Source organism: Talpa occidentalis, unplaced genomic scaffold, assembly GCF_014898055.3.
Source record: "Talpa occidentalis isolate TD23 unplaced genomic scaffold, MPIMG_talOcc4v2.1, whole genome shotgun sequence".
NCBI classification, from domain to species: domain Eukaryota; kingdom Metazoa; phylum Chordata; class Mammalia; order Eulipotyphla; family Talpidae; genus Talpa; species Talpa occidentalis.
Window position 1 is genome coordinate 60,476,898 of NW_026555331.1, and position 27,902 is coordinate 60,504,799.

A 27,902-nucleotide genomic window follows, 5' to 3' on the forward strand; every position below is an offset into this window, starting at 1 on the left:
TGAGCTGAGGGACATTAAGTATGTTTCTCAACTTGAGTCTCAGTTTCCTTGTCAGGTAAGTGGGGATAATAGCACTACATAACTTAGTCGACTCTAACCAACAGTCCCTATGAAGTGCCTGGCAGACAACCAGTATTATGGGTCCAGACATTAGTTGACACTTTTTGAAACAAAGGTACACGTGTGTTTACTGATATCCTGCCTTATCCCTCAATTCCAGTTGCAGAGCTCTATTTAACTGATAAGGAACAGGAGTCTTGAAGAGGCTGAGGGACTTGCTTGAGGTTACACTGAGCTAGAAGAGGGAGAGCTATTCTGTGGCAATGGTGACTATATGCCTGATTCTGAAAAATGCAACTCATAGCAAGGAGAGAAACAGCATATACAGATATTTAATAGAGAGTTACAGAGCTGCAAGTCATGAAGTAAATTTAGATTCAATATTCCTCAGTGATATATAATCAAATTCCGGAAATAAGGTAAAGACTAAGATTCTAAGCTCAGAGGGGGAGAAAAGTGACCCAGCAAGGAAGACATTATTAAGCAAAAAAACCAAACACATAAGCTCCCTGGTTCTCCACTGCAAGTAGTTATTTTTAAAGGTTATATAAAGTTAATCATAGTTCTTTTACACATATTGGTTAATACTTAGCCACCCATAACATTCATAGCTACATTATTCACAGTAACTAAAAGAAGTCCATCAACCCAAGTGTCAGGGACAGATGAACTGACAAACAAAATGTAGTGTATATATACAATGGAGTATTATTCAGTCATGAAAAGGATTGAAATTCCGGTACAAACTACAACATGGATGAACGCTGAAAACACTATGCTAAGTGAAATAAGCCACACACAGAAATACAAATATTGTATGAGGTACCTAGAACAGACAAATTCATAAAGACAGAAAGTGGAGGGGCCTCCCCGGTGGCTCAGTGGTTGAGCGCTGGGTTGAGAAGCTGTCTGCAGCCTCTGCAGCACCAGTTCGATCCCCGGCCACCGGGCGAGGGTCCCACATGGTGCGCAGACCTCTCCTGCTGCCCGCTGCTCCCCTCAGCAGTGCATTTCATCAGCCTGCCTGTTCTGCTCTCCCCTCTGGCTCTGGTGAATTCTCTCACCCTCCCGTGCTTCTGACTGTACCCAAGTGCTTGTATAAAAAAATAAAAAATTATAAAAAAATTAAAAAAAGAAAGTGGAATGGTGAATGCCAGAGGTTGGGGGTGGGGACAGGGGCAAGAGGAGTTATTTTTTAATAGGTGCAGTGGGTCCATGAAAAGATCTGGGTACAGATAGTGATAATGGCTACACGGCATTGTGAATTTAACTAATGTCAATGAACTGTACACTTACAAACGCAAATGGTAAAATTCTATTACATATCTTTTATCACAAAAACAAACTTGGTCATCTAAAGGTATGCTGTCATGTGACTGGCATCATACTTCAGGAAAAAACAGTAAGACTGAGCAAAGACAGTAACTATGGTTTAACAATCCGAGTGACACAAGCATATTTAAGAACAAAAACAGAAACAGCCTGTCCACACCCCATTTTCAGAACGTACTTGTTGCAGTGGTGCTTCAGATGCTTCTTGTAGCTGTCCTCCTGGAACAGGGCATCTGGGTTGCAGCTGGCTAGCCAGTCGGCATCCTGTACCATTGGGTGTGCGCTCTGGGCTTTCACCTTCTTTCCCTTCCTTCCCCTTGGCACTGGGGCTGATAAACCTAGAATTGTGACAACAGAAGCTTTCTAGCACTCAGTTTAGTGTCAGCGTGAGATATTTTGATGCAGGAGGCAGGAACCACAGGGTCTAGGGTCTTCACCTGCAATATGTGCACAGTGCCCTGGTACCTCACTGCAACCCTGTAGCACACGGAGCACAAAGCAGACTTACCGGAATGATTGACCAAGGCTCGAGTCTGGCCGTCAGCCGTGGGTGTTATCAGATCCCAGATGAAGCTCTTGATGTTCTCGTCCCCCTTGTAATGGTTGAGGCAGTACACAAGAATGGTTCTGCAGATGGTTTCTACATCTTGCTCAGTGAGCTGTCGTTTGTAGCGTCCATGGGAAAGGATGTCTGTCCACCGTCCCCAGCTGTAAAGCAAATACTCAACATGCAGATGGTGCCTTTGAGTTTAGATCTGGGGTTTTACCCTCACAGCCAGATACAAGTGTTAGGAAATCCTGGGTCAAAACTAGCAATATTGTATATCAGGCAAAAGCAATGATCAGCGTGCAAGAGTGAAAACACTCCTTCATGGGAGGTCACAAGGTTGCTGCACTTCAGGGTAGTAGTCAAGCGACCACTGAAATAAAAGGGCTGGATCTGCTTTTCCTGACAGATGCAGGTAGAGGCAGCAACTTTTAGGACATGAATACAAGTCAGGACCTGGAAATTTTATGCTTTGTTTCGCACTGTCAGGGTTCATGTTTTGATGTTGACCAATCGAGATGAAAAGTGAATGGAGGTGCATGTGACTACCACCAGATAAGGCTGCAAAAGGCTGAGAATACCTGCATTGGTCCATTTAAATGGGGTGCCACAGTCATCACTGAAGGACTGAAAAGCGCTGCGTTTCCTTTTGTAATAGGAAACTCCCAAGTACAAGAGCATTCATAACAAAATATTCAGCCAACTCTCAGGCCCCTCATGCAAAACAGGTGGAAGAAAGGACTGGACAGAATCAAATGGCATACCGTTGAAACTAAACCACCTACGCAGGGTTATAACCTGGGTGAAACACAGTGTTGTGCTATTCCATCTGGGTGCGGGGAGTGAGGGCATACAGCAGGAAAGCTGATGTCAAAACTGTGTCTTCCTCAGGTTACAGCTGAAAGAGGCAGCAGGGCAGTATCATGATAGGCACGAGGCCCTCCACAGCCCTCTTCAACAGCCAACAGCTGTGCATGGTGGCAATGGCAGTACCGTGCATTGGTCCCAGCCTGCCCTGCCTCTTGTACCTGACCTGTTCGTTCTGAGTTCTATGAACTTCTCTTAGTCCCTTAAATTTCAAGGCTAGCCCTAGCCTCTAGCGCTTTGGACACTGTTCTCTCTGCAGGAACTTTCCTCTCCTCCCTACTTAACTCCCAAGACCCCCTCTTACCCAGCAAATTTGTGACATCCACCAAGTCACAGACTACACACAAGAACTGTGCAATTCCTTCTTTTATTCCTCCTATCCCCACAAGTGGGGAGATTATACCTGAGCTGAGTCTTAAACACACTTTGATGTTCCATGTATGCAGTTCTTCCCTGCACAGCTCTGTCACATTTTATTGCCACTGCTGTGCCCACCTGCCTGACTTGAGACAGTACAGTGACTGTCCTGCTCTGAGCTGTGATCTTGGTCCCTGAGAATCCTAGCACAGTGCCCAGCATATACTATAAACTCAAAGTAGACTGATGCCTATGGGAGGAGGGAAGGGTTTAACTGGAAGACTATATAATCATGCCTCTTAGCTTCAGGAGTTATCAATATAATTCATTTCTAAAGTAACCAACAAAACTCCCAACTTTGATCTTCAGGTTGAACCATGGAAGTAGATGTAAGCAGCAAAGGGATTTGGTGGGGAGAGTCTCTCTGCCATGTAAGAAGGAACAGAGGTAATTAACAGAGGTGACACAGTTGCTAAGACTTAAAATGGGCATCAGCTTGACTTCATTTACTCCAGAAATACAATCACTGTGTCAGCACCATGTGTGTAAGCTGGCACTGTACACTTCCCTGAGAAAGAGCCTTAGTCCTCAAGGAGTTGCTAATTGGGGATCTAGAGGAGAGGTCAACTATTCAAAATCATAAAACAACATGATGAGTATGGTAAAAAGTGCAGGTCAGACTGGGGCAGGTGTGAAGGTGATGCCTCTACTGGATGCCAAAGACAGAACTGTGGGCCAGATCAAGACTGTGTGTGTGCTGGGGGTGCTGGTGCTCTAGGCAATGGAAAGAAAGAGATGGAGCCAACACACTGAAGGAAATGAGGCATTCTAGTCTAACAGAAGCTTGGACTGCCCACAGAAAGGACAAGACAACATGGGCCAGATGACAGTCCTGCCTGCCATGTTAACAGAATGTTTGCATTTATTCTGAAACTAATGATGATACACTGGAAGAAACAATCAAAGGCAAAACATCATCAAATCTATAGAAATAACGCTTTTATGGCAGTTTTTATTTGAATGGAATTTGCCTACAGTCCCATAGCCTGTCAGAGATTTCTTATTTATAGATTTACATATTTACTGAGCACCATGACATTCAAAGCACTGTGTGGGGCACCATGGAGAGCCAGGGATGTGGATTCTGCCTTTCAGGAAGTTGTATTCCAGCAGGAGAAATATGAAACATTCACAGAGTTGAACTGACTATCTTTTTGTTTCAGATGAGTTGGAAAGAAGAGCTTTACAAGTAACAAATTTATTAGTAACAAATTTACTATAACAAAAGAAGTAAAAAATGTAAATTTTATGTGAAGGTATAATTGGAAACTACAGTTTTGAGACTTCATTCTGAGTTGATAATCAAAATATAAGTCTGAATGAGACATAGTTCCTTAAAAAACAAACACTTGCCCTAACTCCACGTGGCCCCTCCAGATCTGTGAGGATATGAACAACTTTGATTAACCATATGACCCCAGGTCCCATCAGAGTTGCCACAGACACATTTATTTGATTGTACCCTGGGGAATCACAAAAATCCAAACAAAAATATCGTTTTATTATACCAAGTGGAATTCCAACTATTTTTTTTGATAAAACTTTCTCACTTACCCATAGACAAGCAGATTCTTCTCAACTCTAAAGCACTCACTCCTTGCATAGCCCTGGGACCTGTCCTGGGGCCGCCGGGGCTTTGTGCAAGGCTTCTCTTCTGAATCACTTTCCAAGTCTGAAAATTCCATCAATTCATCTTCTTTCACTGCACTGTAGAGCCTGGTCTGCTTCCTCACTCTTGGGGTGTCAATAACCAAGTTGTTCTAAAAAGGACACAGATAACTTGAAACTTCTGAAAGAGTCACCCTTGGGTTGGATCAGATAGAATTTGAATGAAATCTCTTACTCACCCTGCCATTTAAGGCATCAATATCCAATTCAGCTTTCTTAGCCCACTTTTGCCAGAAGTTTGGATCATCCAAGGAAATGTCTGTCCTATTTCCAGATGCAACAAAACTGGCCTATTTGCAAAAAATGAGCATTATATTTTCAGATGCTTTTTTTCTCAGATGCAAAATGCAAAGCAGCTTTCATTTGTTTATTCACTTGAACAGGCATCATTCCTTCACTAAGTGCCAGATGCTATAGTTGGTGGGGCTAGGATGAAAGACTGACTCAGAAAAGCTCACTGTCCTGGGGCTAAAACAGACCAGGAGACAAAAGATGATACCGCAGAGTAGTGAGAGGGAACAAAGATATGCATAGGCACAACTGATAACAGAAAAGGGTCCTGACCAAATTTAGGTGGGGGTGAGGGTGCATGCAGGCTGGGAAGAGAGCAGAACAGCCCCTCCAGAAGATAATGCCTAGATCCGACTATTAGAAGCTCACACAATGGGAGGAGCAGCCAATGGGAGGAGTTGACAAGGCAGGCAGTAGGCATGCCAAACAGGGCCTTTCGTGGTGCTACCAGAGTCCAAACACTATACTGAGTTAGCAATGAATTCCAGTGGGTTAGTGTCAAGGTGGAGGGGACTGTATCCTGAGTTACCTGTTGTATTATACTGATGTCTTGGACAGGGCGGGAAGGACAAAGAACAAACTAGCATAGTTTAAGGAAGGCAATAACAAAAACTGAAAATGCCATAGCAGAAATGGAAAAAAGGTGACCTCTCGAAAGATATTCTTTAAAAGATGAAATTAGTGAGGTTAGCATTTGGGTGGATAGAGGCATGAATGAGGAAGAGGAAGCCAGGAAAAACCTCAGTCTCCAATGGTGTTAGAGCATTGTGTATGCAACATGAAATGGGTGGAGGACCAGGGATGATAAGTTTGGTTTTGTAAATGGTGTAATCTTAAGAGAGGACTAAGGAAAGAACCTAAAGAGAGGCTGAGAGAGATAAAGGAGTTGGGCCATTGACAACTCAATGCCCACACTCAAAGGAAGGAGTTGTATCTCTACCTCACTCCATACACAAAAATTCACTCAAAAGGGATCACAAAACTAAATGTAAGAGCGGAAACTACAAAATTCTTAGAAGAAAATATGGGGATAAATCTGCTGTGACTTTAATGTAGAAAATACACCCCCCAAAAAAAAACCAAAAAAAAACAACAAACAAACAATAAAAGAAAACACAGGTAAATTTGGCTTCATTTATAATAAACACTTAAGAAGACTTAAGAAAAAACTGAGAGAAAATATCTGCAAATCATATTATTTGATCAGGAACTTTCATCCAGGATACATAGAGAATTTTTAAAATGACAGATAACTAAAAAATGAGCAAAAGATTTAATAGATATCATTGCAGAGATGCTATACATATTGCCAACATGTGCATGAAAAGTTACTCATGTCATCAGAGAAATACAGACCAAACCATAATGGGACACCACTTCACACTCACTAATCTAGCTCTAGTAAAAAAAATCAGATAGTAAGTATTGGTTGGAGTGTGGAGAAAGTGGAACCCTAAAACACTGTGAAAGAGAAAAGGGCACGGTGTCACTTCAGAAAACCATGTGGCAGTCTTTCAAAGAGTTAAACATGCAGTTTACATATGACCCAGAAATTCCATTCCTTGTGATACGTGCAAGAGGAATGAAAACATGTCCAAACAAAAATGTGCACACAAATGTTGGTAACAACTTAAAAGTGGGAATAATTCAAATTTCATTATCAACTGGTCAGTGAGTAAACAACCCCAATATCCATTATCAATGGACAAATAATGAGGTACAGTTAATATAATGGAGTATTGTTCAGCAAAAAAAGGGAATTACTGATACATGCTAACATAGATGTCAAAAACATGCTAAGTGACTGCGGCCAGACACAAAAGACAACATGTTGTATGACTCCAGAGTAGGCAAATCTATAGACAGAAAGTAGATTAGTGGCTAATAGGCAAAGGATGGGGGTGGAGGGGGTTAGCTGTTAATGTACATGAGGATTTACTTGGGTCATAGAAATGTTCTAAACTTAGATGATGGCCCAAATTTGCAAATATGGTGTAAGATATTACATTGTACACTTAAAATTGGTTAATTTTATGGTCAGGTACACTGCGTTTCAATAAAGTTGTTAAAAAATAATGTATAAGGTGGGCCCAGGTATGAATGATGGAGCAGTGCAGGTGAAGTCTCAGGAGGGATGTCAGTGGAGTGGCTGTGTCCAAGGGAACTATGCTCGGGCTGTTCTGATGGAACGGTTAGGGAGCGGCACAAGCCGGAAGTTGAAAAATAAGTAGAAAGGAAGGCAGTGGAGAGATAGCTAATGTAAATTATTTCTATAAAAGCAGAGTTATGGTAGTGTAGATGCAGAGGAAAAGAGGTGAGAGACTTTTTTAAAGAGAAGAGTGACCTGATTGGTCTTATAAGCTGTGTCGGGAACTAAGATCTCAGAGACAAGGAGAGGATGGGGTCAAGAACAGGAAACAGCAGATAAGAGGACCACTACTGGGGCTAAGTACATAGAAGAGAAGCCAAAACACAGAATATTTTTTGCATTAGGGGTTCCACAGGGAATTAATTAATGTGTTAATTTGTAATATAAACAAACATTATGTGTTCATCTCCCGATCACTTTATAAGGGCATTTTACATGAACACTGACACGTATAACAGATCTGCCTCTTCAGGTCAACTCGCACCTTAGCAAACGTAGAACCTTTCCCTTCAGACTCAATGGTGATAGTGTGGGTTCGCCGCAAGAGGATCTGGTCGATGTCTTCTTCACAGAATTTAGACCCTTCATCCTCCTCATCCATGAGTGCACCATAGGCCCCTTTTCGCAGAAGATCCTCTATTTCTTTCTTGGAAAGCTGTTGTACCTGTTTTAGAAATGTATTTAAAACACTTAAGATATTTCAGAAGTGAAATATTTATAAACCAAACAAGGCTTTGTTTTTCTCAAAGCGGGTAAATATGGATTTTAACAAAGGAAAATGGGAACAAAATATGCTTAAAATATTGAGGCAGGAAAATAACCAGATATTAAAAAAATTCTTATTTTTAGCTAAATAAAGGAAAAGGGGCCAGAACAGAAGAATGGTCTGGGCTAGTGTTGCTTACCCCATTGGTAGCATTTTCTCTTCCACTCATGGACTGCAGCACAGCTTTATCCAGACCGAGTTTCAAACTAGCCTTGTCAAACATTTCTCTTTCATAAGAATTTCTTGTAATGAGTCTGTAGATTTTCACAGATTTGCTCTGTCCTATCCTATGACATCTAGCCTGAGCCTAGAAGAAAAGGGAAATTAGTGGCTACCAAAGACTCAATTGCCAGTTATAAATGCATAAGAGGTAAACTTACCACTAACAGGTAAGTTTAGAAGAGTGTTGACATACTAAGAAATTGCTTTTACATTATTAATAAATACTAGCCCATTCATTTGCCATCACAAACACCTCCCCCCAAAATATGGGACTCTGAATGACTACATGATTTGACGGGGGTTCTCCATCATAGCAGAATGATTTAAAAAAAGAAAAAGGCAACAGAAATATTTTCTTGCATGTTTACCTGGAGATCATTTTGGGGATTCCAGTCAGAATCAAAGATGATGCAGGTATCAGCAGCAGTAAGATTAATGCCTAAACCTCCTGCCCTTGTACACAGGAGGAAAACAAACCTATCAGAATCAGGTTTGGAGAATCTATCGATAGCTGCCTGGCGGAGGTTGCCTCTCACTCGGCCATCAATCCTTTCATATGGGTACCTACAAAATGTCAGTGTTAACAAGGAGTCTTGACAAACAGTAACAACATACTTGCTCCTTTTTTTTTATTTTTAAGCAAGTATTACAACCTGAGATATATGTTAACAGAATGATATTTATCAGAAATAACTTCAGAGCAAAAGCTCTTACTGTGGATTTTCATACATTGGTTGCATGCCTAAAGATTAAAATTTATTTTACCCCCTCCTCAATGATCTACCCAAACTCTAAAAACAGCCAATAACCCCAACAGTAGAATAACAATTTCAGTCATAGGTAAGATGTGTTCTCCCCTAGTCAAATGAAAGAAATGCGAAGCAAAATTGCCCCAAAGCACATAACCCTGCTGTACTCGGCATACATGTAACTGTCATGTACATCTGCAGTTTTTAAAAAGAGATATGACACTCTCTTCCCATCCCAACCCCTTTATCATAAATGTCACATTGAGGTAAACCACTTGAAGTCCCAAGAAAGGTCATTTTTTATCTCCTTTTTATTCGCATGGTGCATGGCCCTCACCGTCTTTGAATGAGGTAGTCTTCCAGTATGTCCAAGCAGCGCACCATCTGGGAAAAGATAAGCACCCTGTGGCCACCAGCCTTCAGTTTTGGCAGCAGCTTGTCAATCAGCACTAGCTTGCCAGCAGCCTGGATCATCGCCTGGAGCTGAAAATCTGGAGAGTCTGCATTGTGTGTTTCTTTAAACTCTTCCAAAATTTTCTCTTCAGCACCTGCAGAGATTGGACAGCATAACGTGAATACTGTAAAAGGTTTTTATTACTAAAAACAATGAACTTGCATTCAAACCCCACTACAAACTGTACAAACCCTAATGTTACATTCGTGTTTATGAACATAAATCCATCCAGATTCTAAATCAGGTCCACACAAAACCATGAAAATATAAAAGGGATCAAAGTTTTAAGCATAACACATTTAGGCATTTGGGGGAAAAACACATTTTCCAACAAACAAATGTTTGCTGTCTATAAAAACTGAAGTTCAACAACAGACTGTCAAGCCAGAAGTGGCAGAAACAAGCCAAGGGCCAGATACCTACAGAAAATTTGGAACCTAAATTGTTAAAGAAATGAAGAACTGTTTACTAGCTGAATATAAACACAAACAACAAAATCTGTTCTGAAACTAAGAAACAAGGGAATATAGTTCTAAAAATTATCATGCAAGGGCAATAGTTTTCATATTAATTCAGCCAAGAGGTCTGCAATGAAAGGAAATTCATTTCTTGGACAAATTTTGGGGATTTTTGTGGAAGACCTGAGCACATATCTATTGCCATCTCTGAATCTCCCTCCATCTTCATTCCCATCTGATAATTTCCTAAGGAACAAAAATTCTATCTTGAGTTATCTAAACTTTAAAAATAACAACCACTTCTAAGTGTTTCATGTAGGATTGTCTGTCTAACCTTCTCTTCCTCAGAGCTGCACATGGACATCTGCTTGTTCAAAGACTTGGGGGCATTAAAGAGAATCCTCAAAAGCAAGACATTTTCCCAAGGAATGAGGCTTTTCCACTTCCTCATCTGACCTCACACACCAGCCTTCTCAGGAAGCAGCAGGTTAAGCTTCCTTCCACTGCTCAGGTGGCTTAACTAGAATTATGCAGCCTGGGCCTTGCCTCCTCCCATCTCTGCGTTAATCAGCACATGGCTGCTGTGCTCAGCTCCTCTTCCTAAAGATGAGGGATGTGGTCATCTATTCTTTAAACAACACAAACAATTCCATCTAATGAGATCAGTTTTCAGCCTTAAACTGTGCCAGAAATGGTGAATTACTCTTTCGACCGCTGGTTTTAAACATGTAAACTAACTGTACACAAAATGGGGATGCATAAACCTCAAAGGGTTTTAAAGGTTGTGTGACTCAGACAGGTCACCACAGTCACTTGGGCAGCAGTTCTGCAAGCAACAGAAGATGTAACAAAAGTGCAATCCTATTTCCATTTTTAAGGCAGTTGTGGAAATTAAGATTTGACATGGTGATATGCAGAAATACAGCTTATTTATTCATCAACAAAGAATCTTACTGAGAACACATTAAAGCAAATGTTTTTACCAAACACTAAGACCTTCTGCAAAGCATACTGTTATTTCTTATGAAGGAGGAGGACTGGCAAAAATTGCCAACTCTGTCAGACCTGCTAGTCCTTCACTCCCTTTTCCACATGAATAAGAGCATTTTTCCTTAAGTGGAAAAAAAAAGCAAAGGTTCTGCTAGGGAAAGGTAAAGAACAAAAGGATATCTAAGCATTAGCAGGAACAGGATTAGCATTAGCAGGAATATAGCATTAGCAGGAAGATAGAAATCGAGATTGTAGATTCAGGACAAGAAGACTCTCAGGGAATGGGGAAATAAGTAAGTTCTAATATTAGGTCTTTTTAAAACTATTTTTTGTACAATATACCATAAGATCTTTGCAGTTCGGAAACAAGAGTTTACATTTATAATATTGCCCATATCAAGATTATAACCGCCAATTAAAATACAGTATTTAGTTTAACACAAGTTAATAGTTGATGAATAGTTTTCACAAATGAGATAATCATTAGACAAATATCAGACATAATTGAATTTCTTTAGTAAAAATCTTGAAATATAAATAATCCAGTCAAATGAGCAATTTGTTTATATTTCAAATTTATTCATAGATAAGAAAAATAATACTCCTGCCTTTTCAATACTATCAATAATTTCTCATAATCATCAAAATGAAAATATATTCTCTTTTACCTGACAAAAGCTATTGCTGAATTAATCTGTTCAATTTTTTATTATGAATTCAGCTTCTCAAGACAGCAACTTTAGCAAACATTCTTTTATGATTCCTTTAGCAATTCATTTATAATGACCGGATTGAAAGGATAAGAGTAGTGGGAAGATTTTGGAGAGGAAAGTAATTCTATCTTCTCATGTTATAGTCAGACTTTCAAGTTTACCAACTAAAGGTTTAACCTGATGTTAGACTTACATATCTCAATGAGAAAAATAACTGGAAATGGGTTATGATAAGCCAAAATACCTTGTTGGCACTGCTTATACTATATTTAAAAATTAAAGTAGTGATTGTACTACATTTAAAAGAGTGTGCATGTATCAAAAACAACTTGGAGTAATTGTGCATTCACTCAAAATATGTATGGAAGACTTCTAACTTAAAAACAGATGGTTACTGTAAGGGCAGTAACAGCAATATTATCTAGCTATATTAGCCACAAACAAATAAGGAATCATTTTGTTTTTGAAGATTATTAGAAAAAAAAAAAAAAGAAGTTACTATTTTCTCTCTGAAGTTCACTCCACCACATAAGCTTCAGCCTTGTTTCCTTTGTGCCTACTGTTCTCTACATTCCTCCTAAGCACCAACATAACAACAAGTGATTTGAGTGTCTCCCCTAACCATCAGGGACCTTTCCCAAGTTTTCAATATTTTTAATCTCACATAGGGAAATTGAAATGCCATTCTCATAATGCCTGGGCTAATAATAGTAACTCCATTCATGCTGTTCAATCACCTGCTTAATTTTTAACAAGAAAAACAACAACTAGCAACACTTACCGAGTGCTTATATTGTGCAAGACACTGCTCTAAGTACTTAAGTAAAAATATTAACTCACAAAAAAAAAAATTCTCACTTCTAGTTTGTGTTCTACCATCACTTCTAATTTTCTTCTGTTCTTATATTTCCACAGTCAACTTATGCATACAGTTGCTTCTATTTTTTATAATTACAGAAATGTTTTACTTTATTAAACTGAACTTAGCTTGAATGGGGCTACTTTGCCACAACCAATACAAATTTCAATTTAACCTTCAAAATTAAAAACAACCTTTTAAAGTCTTCCATAAATGTGCTCAGAGCTGGCATCCTGCCCATGTACTTTCTACTCCAGACTGGCCATGAGCATGCACAGCACCAGCCACGGAGGAACCTCTGAGAAACACAAGGTCTACATGAGTTATCTGGGCGCTTGTAATGTCCAGTGTGCATGCTGGAGTGTGTCTGTGTGTGTGCATTTTTTAACACTACAATTTCCCAAATAAAAAGGCATATGAAAATAAGTGCTTAACAGATATTACATAACTTGCTGTAAGGACAGAAAAGCTGACCTCAAGATGCGACAAATTAGAACAACTGCCACTAATCCAAGCATCGATCAGTCCTAAGAGACTGCTGGGAGACAAGTGAATTGTACAGACTGAGAGCAATTAGATAGGAAAGGTTCACCAGCTGCTTTGGGGAACTCCTCCACACAATGCTCAACATATGTAAATGGCATGTAATCAAACAAGGGAAACTCAGTGACACCAGAGTGGTTCTCCAACACCATGGCTGAAGTCCCCCTTTTCACAAACACCTAGCTGGTAGCATATCAGCTCTGTTTCTTTCCCTCTTATTCTTTGTTTTCTTTTTACCAGATATTAAAAGCAAAAATAGATGTGCTTGCACACACCTACATGCCCACAGATACGCTTTACTCATACCATCAATCACCCTAGTTCCAACTCCTTCTCCCTGACTTAGGCGCAAACTCGTTGACACCATAATCACCTCACAAACTCTTAAACACATGATGATTAATAGGTTGGCAGCACTAAATATATAATTACCACACGATACTCTTGTTAGAAGACAGAGCTAAAAGCACGAAGTTTTAAGAAGAGGTGCACTGATGTCACACCATAGAAATGGACTCTAGGATCCAACGACTGTCACCCACACATGGATCACTTTATCATTTAGAACCTAAAACTTCTGGATCTGAGGTAACTGATGGGTGTGTAAGTTACAGAAGGGGGAAAGATTAGGAGCTCCTTAAATTAGGTGCCCTAGGACCTCATATATTGTGATAAAGGCAGAATGAGCTTAATTTTTTTGCCTTATAAAGAAATTTAATTGCATGTTGGATGGTTATAATCATGCACCCCAATTTAGCTGGTCATCATCTTTCACCCATTGTAACTCCTGCCTGAACTAGAGCAATTGCCTCTATGTTGGTCTTTCTGCTTATCTGTCTTTCCCAACTCCTATCCATTTATACAATGCTGCCAGACCAAAGAGCCTGAATTACATTACTAATGATCTCAGCTCAAATACTAGTAGTGGTTCTCCACTGCCTGTAGACTAAAGCCAGAATCCACAACCTAGCATTTAAGGTTTTCTGCAGCAGCACCCCAGTATGTCTAAGGCTTACTGTCCCACCATTCCTTACATATATTTTACTTTTTTTTTAAAAGATTTTTTTTAATGCATCCAAGAACTGACAGATAGGCCAGGTGTGGAGGTAGAGAGGATTCACGAGAGACAGAGTGGGGAGCATAACAGGTGGATTGACTAAAATACATACACTGCTGAGGGGAGCAGCGGGAGAGCCAGGAGAGGTCTGCTGCACCATGTGGTTCACCTCCCTGGCCAGGGATTGAACTTGTGCTGCAGTGGCTGTGGACAGCTTTATAGTGCTGCGTCTTAACCCCTTGCGCCACCAGGGAGGCCCCGTTACATATACTTTATACTTCAGGCAAGATCCCCTTTGTTTTCCTGCCTCCTTCACTGTGTTCAAGTTATTATTTCAGCCTAAACATCTTTTCTTTTTCTTACCTTGACTGGCAAGACCCTTCTTCCTTCCTTGTGGGCTTGTCTCAAATGCCATGTTTTTCTAAAGGTTTTCCTAATCTCAACTCCTGACAAACTGAAGGTACTTATATTATCTAGAGTTTGTACATCATAGGCACGCAGTATTTAACCTTTTAATGATTTGTGAATGTATACAATAGTTTTTTACTCATATCAGCTACATAATGCTACCAATTTAGGTAAGACAACAGGAAAACCATAAAGTATTCATCAGCCACAGGGAGAAACAATTATCAAAGCATTAAGATAGTCTCGCATTCTTAGGGAATAGGTGCTAAAGGCCTCTAGACAGAGAAATCCAAAGATATTTTTCCCATCCAAGGTACATAAGAAAATCTCAAAAGGGGCTAATTTCTCTTTAACTGTCAGCACCTTTGATAATTTTCAATCATGAAGCACTAATGCCTCCTTTCAGGGGTGAGACAGCTGTAGGGAAGGAGAAGGGTGCAATGTGGTCCTGTTTCAGAGCTCAGCAGGGCCATGGTCCTTCATCTTCAGCCACTACAGAAGGAGGCATTGTAAAAAATAGGAAGCTGGTGAAACCCACAAAAAGATGACAGGCTACAGTAATGACTACAAACCATAAAATCCTCAGTCTAGAGGAAGAAAAGGATTTCTGGCGCTTTGATAGTCACTGTAACAAGTTTACAAGTGGCCAGGCTTACCATTAATAAGGTACGGATGATTGCAGCACTTTCGTAATTCCATCATAGTGTTTAAAAGGTTAGGTACGTTAGCTTGACCACCACCTTTGGAAAGAAATGTAAAATTCTTCTCAAGGATGGCTCGGTAATATTTCTTCTGAATGTTTGTTAGCTCAACTTCAATAATAGTTTCTTCTTTGGGGGCCAAGTTCTTTTCTACATCTTCCTTGAGACGTCTCAACATCATTGGCTTTAGAATAGCTTGGAGTTTTTGCACCTAAAAAAGGACCTTAAGTAAATGCTAGTATCATGATTTGCTTGCATGTTAACATATACTCTAACATGAGAAATCAGGATTACCTTACTTATTTACCATTTATTTTCAATTGTCAAAGCCCAGAAGGGTATTCAGGCACTAATCTGTCCATTTTCACAACAGAAGTACACAAAGGTTGAATGATTCCCTTTCAAATGGAGCATTTCACTTATCCCAGGGTCCTGAATAGCCAGAATACTTGAAAATCACACAGCAGAAAAGCACCCAATTCATTCACTTAGTTTCTCTTCTGTTTGTCTTAAGTCACAGTGATGACAAGGAAAGAGAAAAGAATGCCATGAAGAGTGCTATGCTTCTAGAAAGGGCTCAGAGAATGAGTGAGTGAGCAAGGAGTTACCTAGTCCTACACCACTAGGCAAGCAGAGCTGATTCTCTCTGTTCCTTTCTCTGTTGATTGACAATAGGATGCAGCACAGCAAAGTGTGCTCATTTTAGAAAAGCAAACAAACAAACCAAACCAAAACATACTTCACTTTGAACTAAACTAAAAGGTTTTAAAGAGTATTTGGGGTTAGCAAGGAGGCAGGGTACACAAAGATCAAGATTTCAAGCATATCTCTATATCTCTTTCAAATACAGCAAAATGATGAGCACCCAAAAAAAAAAAAAAAAAAAAAGCTCTTGTGGTGTATAAAATAAGCAAGCACTTTGCACATACAATACCTCATTTAATTCTCACAGAAATCCTGTGGGGGTAGGATTTCAATTTTCCACATTTCCAAATGAAAATATGCGGATTCAGAAAAATAAGCATATGACCAAGTATACAGAGCTAAGACATAAGCCTAGAGTCAAAACTCCGGGCAGCAAATGCCTCTACAAACTTCACTGGCTTCTGATATTAAGCCTGCAAGTATACATAGCAAAACCGCCAATATGAATAGAACAGCAGTCTCTGAAAATTACATGAATAGGTACAAAACCTCGCTCCAGAACTCAGCCCTGCATGATGGCAAACAGATAGGCAAACAGAACCTCCACAATGGTGACTTGGAAGGAGCTAAAGGTCTATAAGTATCCTGTCTACTGGAGGGAGGATAGGTAGAGCTTACATTTTTAAATAGTTAAATACTAATGCTTTGCCATTTTATGGGTCAGCCTTCAATTATAAGACTAAAATGCAATGTAGACATGTTAAGTACCTGTTCTTCTGTTTTCAGATCACCAAACTCTTGCATAAAGGTGGTTTCTGAAGGGAAGCGACTTGGTTCCAAGAAATGAAGCAAGCTAAAGAGCTCTTCCACAGTGTTCTGTAGTGGGGTCCCTGTCAGCAGCACTTTGTGTTCCTGTAAGAGTGCAAGGAAAGCAGCTGAGCAAACTATAACAAAAATGGCTTCTTAAAACCATAAATACTCTCTAGGGGCTTTTTCTACTTCTACTCGTTAACACTGATTCAGCATCCACCTTATGTAAAGTATAGGAATTAGGCACAAAAGCAGACATATAAGAAAAATAAGATTCTTCTAGACTGCTGCAGAACACTTAAATATGTTTGGTCATTTCTTTTCTTCCTGGGGCCAACATTTCAGTGTTGTGACTATATGTCCCCTAAATCGCAATGTTTTTTTCCCCATCAGTTCAAGTTTTTTTCCCTAAAATCCCTACACTCAAATAAAGCTTACATGCTTCTCTTTCTCCTGATTTCCTGATGTATTCATAAGCTTGTCTTCCTATTTCTATCTAACACAGAGAAGGAAATCCTTCTCTGTGACCAGAGACCAGTCTTGACAAGTGACTTTATTAGTCTTAAAGGTACTATTCTATGCTTTTTTTTTTTTTTTTTTGTTATTTGGTGTACGGTATAGCTAACAAAACTAATTCTGAAAGCTTCTCCTGATAGGTTCAAAAGCAGTATTTAACCTGGAATCTGATTAGACTTGGTTGCCAAGCACAGTATATGCTCAGTAAATACTAGATGAATGATATAACTAAGGTCATGCTAATATTCTTACTTTCTATCATGTCTTATCTGTCATTGAAGGCCTTTGAAGGCAAGGTAAAACAATTCAATTTGCTTTTATTCCTCCTTTGTCCTCCTTTGAAAATGAGGCCTTTGATAAAGGAAGAATTACGTGGACCACTAATATCTTAAAACTTGCTAAATTCATAAAGAATAGAGTTTTCAAATCTAAATCTTCCACAATGGTGGATAACATGGCCCACAACCATACCACTCCTCCCCTAACCCCACCGCCCCCATACTTAATTCCTGGGCTACTCTATCCAATAATGCTCAAAAAATTGTTGTCACAGTCAGGAAAAGAGTTACCGCAATAAAAGAGCTGTATTGATACTAAGCATTATCTCCCAGTTTTTTCACAGTCTTTATTACCAAGTTAAATCCTGAAATCTAACCAAGTACTTTAGGAAAAAAAAAAAACCTTTAAACTTACTTTCAAAATAAACTTGTTTGAAAAAAAGGAACGCTGATTCATGCTGATCAGCTTTTCATGCTGATTCCTCTCAAGGTCTAATTAAAGCCACTTTACACCAAGTAATTACTCATATGACCCTTTTATAAAGTTGCACTTGCATAGTGCAATAAAGCCACATTTCCATTTGGAAGTATATAAGCACTAAGTAACATACAATTAATATATGCAGTATCACAAAATGTCAAATAAAACTGCAATCAAACTTAACTCCAAGCTCAACTATGCTAGCAGATACGGTTGGCTTGACAATGCTACCATTCTTTTTTTAAATTCTGATGGCCAGATATCTATTTAATTTCATTTTGACCCACTGTTTTTTGTGAGGCCTCCTGACAATAAAAATGAGATTAAAGAATTAATGAAGAACTACTACTACGCCTCCTTGTCAATGAAGGAGAAAGCTGGTTTGCTTTCCAGAGCTCTTGTGGAAGATAGTGAACAGCTCTTGTGGAAGACAGTGAACACCATAAATGTTCCTCAACCATTATTTTCATGGGAAAACTAAAGACACTACTGCTCTTCTCTTTCTGAAAATGCACTTGGAGATAATTGTCATCAAGTATCTCTTTACGATAATGGATACTGGTGTGAGTAACCGCTCATAGTTGGATAAAGTTGTTATTTGCAATGTTTACCATGACTTATTCTAGGAAAGTAGAATAAAAGTGGCAAGTATGTAAGTTCTCACGGTATTCATTTTAAGTAAGGATTCAAACACTAGACAATGAGCTGTTCAGAACTGGACAAATAAAATTCTATTCTAAATATGAACAACAGTAATGTATTCCATCCTGGAAACATGTCTTTTGCGATAAAGATTCTTGCACATCAGTAAAGCAAGTATTTTGTTCATTTGCTAATCAGAGTTTCCAAGCTGGTGAGGCACAAATGAGTTACAGGTAATGCCACATCCTTGGCGCAGCCAGCAGAGCTGTGACAGTCAGGATGCCAGGATGGGTCTCCCGTGGCAGTGAGTAGTATTCTCTGGTTACCCGTGTGACATATAAATACTATAATTTTCTGTATGTGCTAGTATCTGAAAAAGGTTAAGGAACACTGAAATATGTAACAGAAAAATTATATGGATACAAGATTGCAATCTGTTTGCAGTGTTAATAATAAGCAATCAAAAATCCTTTAAAGCACCCAATTAAAATCGTTTGATGTTGAAAAGAGTTCAACTAATCGGTACTTGCCAATGGAGGATTGCTTTGCAGTAAGAATCTAATATCTGGGAACACATGAACTAATAATAGAAACAAACTTAAATACACTCAGATAACTACTGAAGGCTTCTGGATGTTGTATCTTATGTGGACCAGTGTAAAGATACCTACTCAGAAAACAGACATTTCCAATACAGAATACAGGTTTACTTCAAGTAATGCTAAAGGATCAACTGGAGAGACCCAACACAGCCACAGAGTTTATTTTTTTTTATATATGCTTAACCATGTCTTCACGCCTATTTACTTGTTTTTTGGACTGTGCCCAAATAATTTTAACTGCTTTAAGAAAGGTTTTAGATAATAATTCATGAGGGGAAGAAAATGGGAAGTTCCACCCTAAATAGAATAATTCCATCAGAGTTTTTTCCTTTTATCAAAAGCAGATTTTGGTTGTTTTTAATTAAAAGAATAACTGGCTCATTCAGTCCCCTTAATTTAAGAATAAAAGCAGTTGCTTCAAAGAACCAGATGCAAAAGAAAGTTTTTAAGTGTTTTGTTTTTTTTTTGGTAGAATGAATCTTCAGTAATAAATTTATAGCTATGAACCTACAGAACATTCCTTCCCATCTCACAACCCTCAATTAACAAGAGATCAAATTAATCTACAGAGGTCAACATTAAAGGGATTTAAAAATCTTTTTGTGCTTTCTTGAAACTCATCAAAACATCCAAGGTAGGTTAAATGATAGCAACTTTGCTTTTAAAATGTACATTGACAATGAAAACAAGTGATCAAAACCCAGCTTGAAAACAAAGGCATGAAAAGCACCTGAGAATCACTGAAGTCATGTAGCAGTGTCTGCTAGGAAGTCATACACAAAGCCGTATGCAATGGGAAAAAAATCAATCAAATCCTGCCATTTCTAGTATACATAGTATGACAATACTATCCCATGGTATTCCTACTGTAAAAAACCTAGAAAGTATTATCAGGAAGACTGGAGCATTTCTTAAGAAATTGGCAGGGTAGGGATCCATGTGCCCTAAAATTACAGCTCCAACTTGAGGTCTTACAATGCCCCAAATTTCTAAGTGTCTGTGCAAACTGGACTAATTCAAGGTATTGACCCAACTACTGAGAACTTGCATCTTCAAGTCCTGCTGGTGCCAGTAGGCCAAAAACCTGTGAGTACTGGAAAATGACTGGATTATCATCACTGAGCAAAAGTTTGGTCCAACAGCTTATGAAAAGGCAGTATTTACAAACACAGGGGAAAAGCAAATACTTGATTTCAGTGAATATAACACGACTATACTCTGCAAGAATACAACTCTCCAAAGATACCAGTCAACAATGTAAGAATCACGGAGACAACAGTAACTTCTGAGTAACTGAAAGCTCAAGATTCAGAGCAACAGGAATACTGAGTCAGTAACAATGCTATTCAGGTTCAATGGAATCACTAATATGATCACTGACCAAGTCCATCATCTTGAGTCCCTCCAACAGCTTGCAGTTCCTATTCTTCAGCCTGTGGGCTTCATCAATGACTACACAGCGCCATGGAATATTTCGCAGCTCAGGACAATCAGTCAAAATCATCTCAAATGTAGTGATGATGGCATGAAACTTATAGGACCCCTTTATCACTCGACCCTACAAGAATAACTCTGAATTATGATTCACATTAATGATTATGTTAGTAACTTTGAGGATGAATAAATAGCATAAAATAGATGTATTTGTCCCTTTGGGAATAAAACTTTTATTTCAGGTAACATATTTTGTTTAAAAGGTATGTTGGAAGCTTTAAGTTATTATGGCATAGCAAAGTTTAAAACCTTTTTTTTTAATGAAGTTAGAAAATTGTTAGTAAAATTTCCAGTCTGATTTCTTACAGATCATACACAGTAAAGTGCCACAAAGTGTGCCCATTCTAGCCACATCCTACAGACACCCAAAGGTGATAGGCCAAAAGGATTATATACTAAGCCAATTGTTTAGATTTTTACTTTTTAAAGTTTTTTACTTTTTTTACCTTATTTTTCTACTTTCAAAATGCTGAAATGAAAAGAAACATTTACCTAAGATAGAACATAATTTCCCAAAACTAGAGTTAAATACAAAAATAGATTTCAATACTTTTCTCCTCTTATTTCATTGCAGTTAGATTCTACACTTCATGCTGGTTATAGAACTTCCATTTATTGCCTATAGTTTAAAACTAGTTTAGCAGATACTGTTCTTCCTTCTTCATCATGTCACTCACAATGCTTCACTGTCAGTATCACAGAGTAATTTTATACAGATAATGAGAATACATTGAAAGTTACCATAATTGCTAAGAAACAAAGTATAAATTCTTCCCTTTGGATTTATTTCTACTTCACTCAATGTGAAATTCAATACTACATATCTAGTATTTTTAATGTTTAATAGTAGTACAATAAAATATTCTTTATTCATAATGTCTTTTAAAAATTTTTTTCTTAGTCTTATAAAATAAAAACATTAGCAGCATTATCAATATATTAAATGATAATCAGTGGTCAGCCAAGATAAAATTTCATTCATTCTCATCTAATAATCAGAATGATCAAAGCTATAAAAATAAAGTGCTATAATCATAAGATGTGGTAATATAATACAAATTGGGTAAGAAATCTAAAGCAAATTTCTCAATTTTATAAAATTTAGTACTTTGTCCCAAATCATTTAGACCATTTTAACTTTCAAATCTTTAAAATGCACATAGTAAGCATAAGGAATACCACCTGTGATCTTTTACCTGGGGATCTTTGAAGTACATTTCATACAACTGAATGGTCCGACGACTAGCTTGACTCCCATGATACACAACCACATTCAACTCTGTCCAGGTACGGAACTCCCTTTCCCAGTTGGGGATTGTGGATAATGGGGCAATTACTAAAAAAGGGCCATGGATTCCTTTCAAATATATCTCATAGAGAAATGTAATGGACTGGATAGTTTTTCCCAAACCCATTTCATCTGCTAAAATGCAGTTTCGCCTTTGGGAAGGAAAAAAAATAAGGAAAGTTTAATGATACATATTGCACACTCCTTCCATTCCACAATATATATGATTATATTCCCAAATGCATATCTTAGATAAAGTGAAATATATTTTCAAACAAAATCCTTTATGAAATAAAAATTATTTCTACATATATCAATCTCAATATTTATATTTGTTGATTAAGCAAATGCTAGGCATATTTTCAATGCTTGTTCTTTAAAATCCTTATTAGAGTTGAAATGCCATTTAAGTTACATTTGATTTATATTTTTAATAACTGCAAGGGAAAAGAGACTTTTTTGGGTGAAGAGAAGTGTATTTTACATACATGTTGTACCAATTGAAAAGTAGCCAGTTCACTCCCTCCAACTGGTATTCCCTGAGTTTGTTATTGTTTTTATACTCCCTGGAACTCTCCGATTTCTTCCAATCATCAGCAGGAGGCCGCTCCTGTTTCAAATATAATAAATCCCATTAGTGGTTTCTCAGAGATCACACCACCATGCTATTTTCAAATTAAGCCCTCTACCACTAGCCAATTCTTACCACACGCTCTGTTTCCGGTTCTCTGGACATCAGTTTCTCAAACTCTTCGATCTTGGCTTGATCTATGTCCTGCCTTAGCTCCCAGGTGCTGTCTTCATAAGGCAGTGAGCACCATTTCACCAGATAGTGAGTTACAGGCTGCGACAGGTTTAAATAAATGAGAATTATATTCATTTGACCAGAACATATGTATGTATGGGTATATGTGTGCATATAAACACACACACACACACACACAAATACATATATAAAGGAAAAATATATACTCTATTTTATTTATCAATAGGCACTACTCTAGCAACAGTATAACTAAGTTGGTAGAAATTTTAAAACTATGACCATTAAACAGTAGTTTCTACTTAGAGAGTCTCAAGTCTAAACTGGAAATAGTATTATTGAGTATTATCAGAACAAATTAATATTTATCTATATCTCTATTAAGTAATGTTAAAAAGTCAAAAACTCTTAAAAAAAAGGTAGCAAGCTGAATGAGATGTTTTTTATCTGTGTGAATCATTTATCAGGTGTCTGATTCAGACTCACATTTTAAATTATCTTCATATTTATATAATTGGGTAGTTTCTTAAACAATGAGAAACTGGACTGAATTTACTAGGATCTCTGCTGTTAGACTTTTTGCATACAATCACTTTAAAATAATGTTGGCTGGAAGAGAAAATATCTTAGGTAATACACAAGTTTTCCTTTATCTCTTTCTAGAAAATACTTGGGTTTGTTGATCAAGGTAGATATGATATAGTTGTGATGTTAAAGTACAATTAAGTGGAACTGGAAAAGTAAACATCATGTTACAGATAGAGTTTTTGACACATCATGACTTCATGATACACAGAATGGAGAAAATGGGAGTTCACTTTAGATTCTCACCAAGACAAGTGAGATCCAAACACCTTGCATTATAAAACGTAATTTATGTAAAGAAATCAGGAATGACAGAACTCAAGATCAGTGAGCACATCATTAACAAGATGCCATGCTCAGGAAGTCACTATACTTGCCTTTATTTTTACTGTACTAATGAAATCCCTTACAACCTCTGGGGTTTTTCAGAGCAACATGAGAATGCCAAGACTGACATCTCAAAAGTAGAAATACTTTATTATCCTCTGTGTACTATATTAAACAAAGTTCACCAACTTCACTAAGGATGTCCAATGCTAGATAATATTAAATTCCATTTTCCTATAAAAGTGTTCTTAATTATGTAAGGGAAATTTGTGCTCCACAAGAGATTTATACCAAAAGGTACTGAACATTTATTTAGCATATTCTGAAATCATCAAAATGACGATGTATTTATTTCACAGTGAAAACTGATTTCTTTTAAAAAGCTCTTAGGCTAAACATGAAATATATTTAGCACTATTACTCATTCTTAACTCTAATAGTAAATCACTAAATTACAGTGAAAATTTAGACCAAGTATTGTCATGACCCACGGCTGTGATGAGGACCAGGTCTAGGATTACACCATCATTCTCTGTAAACGCATATAAGATGTCTGAGTCACTGCCCCCTAATACAAATGATCTGTTACCTCTCCCCGGTCATCTGTGCTACGTGCAAAGTCCATTATCCGGTCAACCTCCACATAATCTGGATTAAAAAGCTCATCTTCAATCTGCATCAAGGGAAAAAAAAAGTTTAAATGTCTATTTAATTCCTGGGAGTAAATACTATTTCCCTTTCACCAGGCAATAATATTTTGGGTCACAGCAATACAAAATTTATATTTGGCAAATTCTATCAAGTTAATTGAAATGCTACAATTTAGTAAAATCATTCCCCATGAGGAAATCAGACTTCTCAGACTTTGTTAACTGGGTCTTTTAATTACTGTGTGAAACCTTTTTACTGTGAGAGAATGTTTAAGAATATTTTAAATGAAGTGTGAAATTACAATTCACTAATGAGCAATCCAAAAGGCTTATGGCATGCAATGCATTTAGCATTCTTGAAACCACAGCTTGCTATAAAGAATGAGAGCCACAGTAAGTGCTACTGGAGTCTCACAACTACTGGAGTTGCTTGATGCCTTATAGCATTGTTTACAGAATGTTATTCAAAAGCTGAAAACAGTGAGTTTCATATTTCAGCATGAACAGAATTTATAGTTTTGATGGTCTTTGCCAGTCAGTAGCAATACCTCAACTGTATACAGTCTTGTCATTAATCTAAATGTTCCAAAGACTTATCTGTATTAAACATAGAGCATTTGGCTAATTGTATTAAGCTAAAGAAACAAGGCTGAAATGATTGGTTATTTACCCAGTATATTAACAACCTTTGCTTGTTGCAGGCTATCTCCTATGAAAGAATAGAATCTGACTCAAAGGGAAGTTATGGACTAAGCCATACTTTAAAGAAGTCAGGATAAGATAATCAGAAGACAAAAGACACACTGGTATGTGTTCCCACAGATTAATTTATCAGTAATATAGCTGCACTAAAATGCTTCTCAAAGACCTATTAGATGTCATTCAGATGCCCGTCTTATCCCCTGAACTACAGGTTAAAAAGATAAGTTCTGTGATCATAGTTGGCTCAAGGATAACAAACATTCTCTGGGCTACTGTGCCCACTTATAATTCCCAGTGTGGACACTTTGGATAGTAAATTATGAAACAAAAACCAAAAATACAGAGATGTATTTCTACTGCCTCAGGATTTTACATAGAGTTGATTACTAAGGCAAAATAATCACTGAAATGTTTAGCTAATTTAAAATGTTAACACATTAATTCATTGACTTTGTGAAAAGCTTCTACATTTTGGTAACAATATGTATGTTACATATATATATATATATATATATATAGTAAACACTAAAATGTTTTAAGCAAGGTTTTGATGGGAACGCCTCTCTCTTTAGAACAGCCTGATCTTAAACAATTAAAATACTTGACTCCTAAACACTTCTATTTTGTGAGTAATCAATGCCAGCATGTACACAATGCAATTTTCAGTTCAATGTTTTTGAATAGAGATTTTAGTTGCAGCAGAGTTATAATGAAGCCTAAAGTAGGCCAAAGAACACAAAAGTAATCATATCTGAAAATCTCAAAGTAGGAGAACCACAGAATAGTCGAAGCCTCATTGACTATCTATGGATTACAACAAAGAGGTATGCGTGCGTGCAAGTGTGTGTGCATGCCACACAAGGGAGAGAAGACAGAATTTTCATCCTTCTCTACTAATCCTGTATCATCTTTTCAGACTCAAGTTTATGTTACTTTTATTCAGGACAAAACCTAAGCTTTCTAGTTGCCAAGTTACCAGCAATCTAATGTATTTCAACCTTGGTACAGGTGATTCACATAGATCCAAACAGATAGGCTACAAAGCTAGAGTCAGGCACAAGTTGCTGAAGTGCTTTCAACTCCAGCAAACAAAGTCCAAATAAACTTAATAAACAGAATCAGGATTTAAGGATGGAGTGTGACAGCTGGGGAAGGGGGTGACAGCTTCTATTGCATTCTCTCCTTTTCCCTACCCTGATCTGCAGACTAGCTCAGCAGAAAATACAGTCTCTTTCTAAAAGGCAGATAATGATTTCGAATTGTCCAATGTCACAAAAATTTATATTTAGTTTCATTAAGAAGGACAGGAAAGAAAAAGAACTTCATAATGTTTTCTTAGAAACTTCCCTTTCAAAGGAAAAATCACCTAAAGATTCTCCAAGAGGTAAGGAGTAGTCATATACGAGTACCTCCATTCCCTTCAGTGCTAACTCTTGCACTACAAAGAAGCATAATACCATGACTAACAGGTGGTGATAAAGACTTACAGCAAGCCCCTGCTTTCCCATCTAATATAAACTTTAGAATATGCTTGTTGGGAGCATGGGAAAACAGACTGTAAGAGAACATGGGTCTGTCACATGAGATTAAAAGGATTTTATGAACTAAAATACTCAACACTGTTTTGTCCCCACTCCCTCTCCCAAAATGGGTTAGGGATGTGAAGTAGGTAAACAAATATTCTTTTGTAACAAATTTCATGCTTTTTTTTAACAGTGTAGGATCTGATAACATCTATGGAGAAGAAAATTAATAATTTAATTAATAGTTTAATCTTACAATATGAAGGTTCACTTTTATCCACTTGAGTTATACTTTATCACCACACTGGTGATGAAAAGCCCAGAGATCCAGTAAGCAGTTTTTTAAAAATATATAATTGACCATGTTGAAGGAGATCTTGGCACTGCTTTAAAATGGAGCTTTCTTCTCTGTGCTAGGTATCATCATATTGATAACTGGGGACAGACAAAATATTTTATCCATATCTATGCCACAGCACATTTGTAAAAATGAGTTTAGTGACTTCTCTGTAATCAGGTATTGACTTGAACAAAAGAAATATGCCACATACCTTCCTCAACTGAAGTTAAATGTTATATCCTTGAACGTGTACTAAATACTTACTATAGTTTTTAACTTGCTAAATTGCAACAAAACTTTTTTGTCCACTTATTTTCACTATCTACTAACCATATTTTCATTAAAAGATGTTAATCTTACCATCATATTTCTACATAATATCATTAGGATCAGTATCTTCTAGAATAAGCAACAGGAAGAATGAGAAATATCCTGTTTACAAATTTTTAGCAATAACCAGTTACTAATATGCATGTAACAGCATCAAATGAGGCAAACTGGCTTTCCTTAATAACTTCACTAAAATTCAAAATTCAAAACATTTTAATAAATATAGGGAGTTAAATTAAATATGTCATACCTCTGAAAGGAATTTGTTCTGGCCCTGCTTTGCCTTGAATCGTTTTATCTTTTGCTGAATTCTCTTATCTTTTTCCAGATCTTCTACAGATGCCCACTGACAATGAAGGTAAGAGCTAAAAAAAATAAAAACACTTGAAGCATGCAAAAAACAATTAATCCTAATTATATGTATTTTTGTTTAAAAAGTCAACAAAACAAATGATTAACAAAATAACCTGTTTAATCACTCATAGACTGTTAAGCAATATTCATTATCACTACCTTTTGAGAAAAAAGAAAATCAGTTACAGTGCCTAAAAATGTCCCTTCTGTCCTGAGACCTCCAGCAGGCTTGTACCTGGTTCCCATTTAAAAACAAAGGGTGTGTGTGTGGGGGGGGGGGGAGAGGGACAGGAAACAAGCTATTTTGATAAGTGAATGTAT

The 27,902-nt window shown here is 37.6% G+C and overlaps 1 protein-coding gene across 5 annotated transcripts in view; it reads right to left on the bottom strand.

Annotated features, from left to right (window-relative positions):
- CHD7 (chromodomain helicase DNA binding protein 7) overlaps positions 1-27,902 on the bottom strand; it is a 189,101-nt gene that overhangs the window by 20,179 nt on the left and 141,020 nt on the right. For all 5 annotated transcript variants that reach the window (XM_037506252.1, XM_037506276.2, XM_037506270.2 and 2 more), the window contains exons 8-23: positions 27,478-27,592; positions 24,272-24,355; positions 22,714-22,851; positions 22,496-22,617; positions 21,916-22,159; positions 20,607-20,783; positions 16,665-16,808; positions 15,207-15,462; positions 9,406-9,616; positions 8,688-8,883; positions 8,237-8,404; positions 7,816-7,995; positions 5,071-5,181; positions 4,778-4,983; positions 1,901-2,100; positions 1,571-1,730 (exon numbers count right to left, since the gene is read on the bottom strand). In XM_037506252.1, the coding sequence (XP_037362149.1) occupies positions 1,571-1,730; positions 1,901-2,100; positions 4,778-4,983; positions 5,071-5,181; positions 7,816-7,995; positions 8,237-8,404; positions 8,688-8,883; positions 9,406-9,616; positions 15,207-15,462; positions 16,665-16,808; positions 20,607-20,783; positions 21,916-22,159; positions 22,496-22,617; positions 22,714-22,851; positions 24,272-24,355; positions 27,478-27,592 (2,712 nt within the window). The remainder of the gene's footprint in view (positions 1-1,570; positions 1,731-1,900; positions 2,101-4,777; positions 4,984-5,070; positions 5,182-7,815; positions 7,996-8,236; positions 8,405-8,687; positions 8,884-9,405; positions 9,617-15,206; positions 15,463-16,664; positions 16,809-20,606; positions 20,784-21,915; positions 22,160-22,495; positions 22,618-22,713; positions 22,852-24,271; positions 24,356-27,477; positions 27,593-27,902) is intronic.